The 6,000-nt window shown below is 39.3% G+C and overlaps 1 protein-coding gene across 2 annotated transcripts in view; it reads right to left on the reverse strand.

Moving 5' to 3' along the window:
• ELMOD2 (ELMO domain containing 2) overlaps positions 1 to 5,780 on the reverse strand; it is a 29,119-nt gene extending 23,339 nt beyond the window's left edge. Inside the window, exons 1-4 of one of the 2 annotated variants that reach the window (XM_067736809.1) lie at positions 5,637 to 5,780; positions 4,766 to 4,848; positions 4,355 to 4,502; positions 2,425 to 2,453 (exon numbers count right to left, since the gene is read on the reverse strand). In XM_067736809.1, coding sequence (XP_067592910.1) covers positions 2,425 to 2,453; positions 4,355 to 4,496 — 171 coding nt within the window. In that variant the 5' untranslated portion in view covers positions 4,497 to 4,502; positions 4,766 to 4,848; positions 5,637 to 5,780. The remainder of the gene's footprint in view (positions 1 to 2,424; positions 2,454 to 4,354; positions 4,503 to 4,765; positions 4,849 to 5,636) is intronic. The other variant, XM_067736810.1, reaches the window with a different exon arrangement.
• Positions 5,781 to 6,000: the final 220 nt, after the last annotated feature.

Consider the following 6,000-nt stretch of genomic DNA (forward strand, 5'->3'; position numbering starts at 1 on the left):
TGATGAGACTTCCTCCATTAGCTTATTGACAAGTTTACCTTAGATTTAAAACCGCAAGAAAGCAAAGCTCCTGTGATTTAATTCCGTAAGTATTTAACTACCCATTTGTTGACTATTCCTTTTTAGTATGCCCTCCAAAACACAATTAGCAATTTATATTTTTAGATAATAAATTCATAAGAATACAATTTTTTTTTTTTTTTTTGCTGTACGCGGGCCTCTCACTGCCGTGGCCTCTCCCATTGCGGAGCACAGGCTCCGGACGCGCAGGCCCAGCGGCCATGGCTCACGGGCCCAGCAGCTCCACGGCATGTGGGATCCTCCCAGCCAGGGGCATGAACCCACCTCCCCTGCATCGGCAGGCGGACTCTCAACCACTGCGCCACCAGGGAAGCCCAAGAATACAATTTTAATGTTTACTTTTCAAGTGAACTTTAATTGCCAGTAAATGAGATAAAAGATAATGAACATTTTATTTTCTTTAACTTGTAACCACTACCTTAAAGCCTCCAAACACTTCAGCCCACATTTACCTCTTCCGTCTCTAAATGCCTGATTTTAATTACATTAGATTTCAGTCTTTTTTTTTTTTATATACCAAAGACCCTGGTGGAATATTGAACATACGGCAATCATTCAAATCTTCGCTCAAGGATTTGACCAAGGCACTAGAGTTCTTAAAAAGTATCATCTTGTGTGCAGTCCTACTTAAGTTTGGGGTAATTTTACCACATATAAAATCCCATAAGTAAATTTTACGACCAAAAATGTCATTACAATCAATTTTGGTAATGATGGTTACACAGACAGATGTGAAAGTGAGTTCCCAGTTCCAGAAACCCTCCAGAGTTTCATCTACAATTTATGATATTGTTACTTTGTGAAATTGCATCCGAAGTTTCAATTAGTGGAACTATACGGGTGGATAGGTATAAACAAATTTTTAGAATGAGCAACTTGTTAACTTTCTAGATCCCTACAGTCTCATTTTAAAAAAAAGAATATTAATCACTTTATAGGATTCTAAACAAAGGGGTAGGACTCTAGACTCTTCTCCCCTCCCCGGTATTCATTCACATATATGAGTTATTCCCAAATTGACCACTCATAAATAAAAGACTAACTAAATCAGTAAAGCACCTATTTTATAGGTCACTCTCCAAAACTTAACAGATATGCTTGTAATATTCAGCAGTGTCCATTTTCTTTCCAGCATGAATCAGTAACTCATATTAATATCACTAGACAGTAGCAAATCAACAATTTTTGACCCTATATTCTCGATCCACATTGTACATCATGACCAAATACAAACATATATACGGATATCTAAAACAGAGATAGATGCACACACAGATAACTAAAATTAAATTTTCATGAAACCATATTTAACCTTACTACGACTGCTGTTTTCTAATTATTTTCTATTCCATTCCTTTTGTTGTTGTTGTTTAATGCTGGCTGTGATCTACCATGGGATTTCAAACAATGGTCTACATGTTCCATACTCTAACTTTGCCACACCAAATAATCTATATATAGAGAAAAAATATTGCGAAACACTATAGGGAAGCATGTGGTGGACTGAATTATTGGTCCCTGTTTTTCACTCCTGTGTAATTGAATTATATACCCACATGCTTAACATGGCCTCATGGTGGGCATAATGTATTTTTCCACCCCTTGACTTGGGCTTGGCCATGTAACTTACTTTAGGGATATTAATGGACATGACACAAGAAAACTTAAAATATGCCTCTGTGGCTGGACGTTCAACGATCAACTGTGAGAAGAATATTTCCCAGGTACCTTTTCAACCTAGGTCCCACAATGAGACAACTGCAACAGACCTGAACTTGGCACCAGCTTGAAGAAGAGCTTCCCCAGTTGGCCCACAGACACATGAGCAAGAAATAAATAATGCATTTATTTATAATGCATTTATATAATAAACCTATGCCCTGAGATTTTATAAGTTTGTTACACAGCAGCAACTGACTAATAAACATTATGAGGTATGACTTATTTTGGATCAAAAGGTACATGACCCAGGATTTTCTATAACTATCCAAACCTATCTTAAGGACACAGTCTATTAGAAAGTTTTCCCCCTAAGACCCTGCTTTCCCAAAAGCTAAGAAGTTTTGAGGTAAAATAAAGCAAAACCTCAGAACAGAAAAAATTATTCAAATACCTTCTTTGTGCATGAGTAGTGCACACAAACACATACACACACAGAAAAAAAAGGTTTAAAAAAATAGAATATTTCTTCTAAGATGGGAAAATTTCACTCAATACTCTTTACAGCAAAGACTCTTCTAGTAGGACATTAAAAATAATTCACTCTAAAATTGAGACATTCTTTTAAAGAAAAAGTATCTCCAAGTTAAGTTGTCTAGAATAATCACCTTGATATGATCCTACCTTATTCTTGGAGTATGTCAAGGAATTTTCTGAAATGAAAAAAAAAAAAAGAATATTATTACTTAAATGCTGTTTGTGAATTACTCCACAAACAAATAGTATAAATATCAAGCCAGTAATAAATTACTTTAATAGTTCCAGAAGATATAATTTCTACATGAATAACATAGCAAACATTAAAAAATTTTATCCTTACAGTATGATTCTAAAATTCTCAACCCAACACACATACCAGAGCCAAAGAGGTAAGACCAACCTAATTTCCCCAGAATCATCTGTTTCTGTGGGGGCCCGCAAGTGTCTACTAACTGCTGCAAATTCATCCACGGCTACCTCAGAATAGCCTGGGTTCCAGAAACTCATCTTAAGAATACAGTGAGAGTGCTCTATCCTACCTTTTCATGTGTTAGCCTTATGAAGTAAGCGTTTATATTTGAAGAGCTAGCAAACAAAACATACAACAAAGGGGCAAAAAGGAAGACTTTAGATTATCTGGACAACCATTCTCTAACCAGACAAAAAGCAAAACAGCTTTTTCGTTCTTGCCTTCTGCTTCAAGAATCACAAGAACATTTTTTACTGGTCTGTTTACAAATTTTTCTGGCAAATAGTAAACAGTCTCCTTTTCTCAGCAATTTGAAAAATTCAAGAAAAATGTCCTTGCTGCAAAATAAAGTCTTAAAGTGTTCTTCCGCCATAATATAAAAAACCAATCAATACTACTAAGAGTTCTTATCAAGAGGTACTTTGCTCTTCTCAGAGCAGTCAAAAGGGCAAATCAAAAGAGCAGGCAATAATTTAAGTCAGCTACAAAGTTGTGAAAAATCTAGGGAGGTAATTAAACTTCAATCATCTAGCAGCCCTGAGGCTCACTCTCTCCTTACTCTGCCATTCTTCCCCTGTTATCTTGGCTACCAACACGCACTCCTCAAATCTTACAGGGGTGGATTTCTTAGTTGAAGCACACTTGTTCAACACAAAAGAGGCTTAAGTCACGATTTTCCATCTGACACAGTGAACATGAACGGCAGCCCATCCCTGGTCTGCCTCACTCTGGCCAAAGAGAAATGACCTCGATGATATTTCTCACTCATCTGTGTTCTAATTTAAAGCCATATTTTCAAGTAAGTATTGAAAGCTGATCAATTTTAGAAGGTACTAGAGCAGCACTGTTCAACAGAAATATAATGCAAGCCCAAATGTGAACCACATATGTACCTTAACGTTTTCTAGTAGCCATATTAGAGTAAAAGAAACAGATAAAAGTAATGTTAATATATTTTAACCCAATAGATCCAAAATATTATCATTTCAACATACAATGAATATAAACAATTATTAATGAGATACCTTTACATTCATATAAAGCCTTTGAAATCCAGAGTATATTTTCTAGTTCTGCACATTTAATTCAGACTAATCATATTTCAAGTGTCCAATAGCCACATGTGGCTACTGGCTACAGTATGGAACAGTGCAGATTTTTAGTCTACTAATCTTTCCTAGGGATCACCAGATACCTGTTATTATTCTTTCATGAACTGCATAAGAGATTAAAAGATTGAAGGATGCTGAATATAAAAATGGATCTCCTTCACTGAAGTGAAAATTTCAAAGGGCTTATAGAAGTATAGAGATTTTTCTCTAGAAAGTAGGCTGCAACCATAATCTAAGGTAAAACTGATGAATTTCAGGAACCAGAGAAGGTAATTCTTTGCACAGATGCATAACTAAATAATAGTTTCTTTTTCTATAGAATCAGTTTTAGCGCTGGAAGGATTCAAAGTGAGATTTCAAAGATCATGAAACTGAGATTAAGTGACTTGATCGTGATACACAAGCGCTATTGTCACTATCAGTACTGAGAAAAATATTCATTCAGAGTTAAATTTTTATTCGTTTTTAATTATCCTTTTTCGAAAAACATTACCTATCCTGTGTGTCCTTTGTGCACCTACATAGGTATCAAAAATTCGCTGCAATTCACATTTTCCAGTCATCTGTCGTAAGAGCCATTTCATCCAAAATCGAAAGAAGTGCCCATAGAAGAACTCCCACAAAGAAATAAACATTTTTTCCTGGAGAAGGAAATATATGACAGGTTTAACGACCTTAAATTGGATTTAGAAAAAGAGAAAAAATTAGTGTATTCAACTCATCAAATCCCAAATTATATTAATAGATATAATGTTGTTCCATTGTGTCTATTTTGTAGTAGTGTTTGGGCATCTAAGAAAACAATGCCAGGTGTAATATATACCATTTAGATTAATTAAATGATGCTGGCCAAATGGTTAATTTATCATTTTAAACAATTAACTGTAAAAATCAAACTACTTACTTAGATTCAAGCTCTCAGTTCACTATTTAATTTCTTATTCTTTGAGAACAGGGCTCAACAGTTCAACAACAAAAGGACCCCACCTAAAGCAACAATTAAATCAAATATACCATATATCAGAATTGTTTGTATAAAGAATAAGTCTTCTTAACCCCTGTGGATAATCCCAGTTACAGCTGTCCCACAGTCAGGTGATGGCAGCAAATAAAAACACTACATACGGCTTACAAATGAAGTACACAAACTGAACACGGAATAGATCACACCCTGGCTAATTGTTGATTTTCCATTCAACAGGTGAACGGCAGAAATACTAAGAAGGGTAATAGACTACACCCTCGATAAAACTGAATCTTTATGCCGTAAGAAAAATCTTCGGCTCCTAAATGAAGCGGGGTCGGGGAAATGAAAGTCAGGAGGAGTTACTTAAAAACAAAAATGCTCATCTCTTTCCTGCCTTAAACATTCCCACAGATAGATCATCTCCCGAGGGACTGTCAAATTCGAGATCCCCGCAGATTAGTGCAGAATCAGTGCACAGAGACTGGCTCAACTGTGATTTTAAAATGAATCCATCTGGTCCGCGCTCATCAGGACAAAAGAAGCCTAACTGCAAAGCAGAGGGAACGCCTGCCTCACGGCGCCTGAGCTCCCCAGCCCTCTGGGAGCCGCTGCGCCGCCGAGCCCCCCTCCCGGAGCCTGGCCGAGCCCAGCTCGCGCCCTGCCCGCGAGTGGGAGGGAACCGCTCGCACAAAGCCCCGCCGGCCCGGTAGCCCCGCGGGACTTTCCGTAGGACACCGCGGGGCTCGCGCGCCTTCAGCGCAGCCGCACCCAAGCTGCACCGGGCGAGAGGAAAAGAAACAGCAGCCACCTCACGGGAACGGGAAGAACTAGGAGGAGCTGGAGCTGCCTCGGTTTCCCCGACTGCAAACTGCCGGCAACGGAAACGACGCTACTCGCGGTACGCTCCCTGCAAGCACCGCGACCCGGAAGTCGGGGAGCGAAGCGGCGGGAACGCCTTCCCCGGCACACTGCCCGGCCCCGCCCCGCCGCCCTCGCCGATTGGCCCGAGCTCCACCAATCGCTATCTCTGAAAGGATGTCGAGCTGGGCTGCCCCGCCGCGCGTGCTCGGATTCTAGGGACGCCCGACGGTTTCCCTGGCAACCACTACCTTGAGGCACGGCCCGCGCCAAAGATCGGTCTTCGGCAGAGCGGCTCCGTAGATTTTTCTCGC

The sequence above is a fragment of the Pseudorca crassidens genome, chromosome 4 (assembly GCF_039906515.1).
Source record: "Pseudorca crassidens isolate mPseCra1 chromosome 4, mPseCra1.hap1, whole genome shotgun sequence".
Taxonomy (NCBI): domain Eukaryota; kingdom Metazoa; phylum Chordata; class Mammalia; order Artiodactyla; family Delphinidae; genus Pseudorca; species Pseudorca crassidens.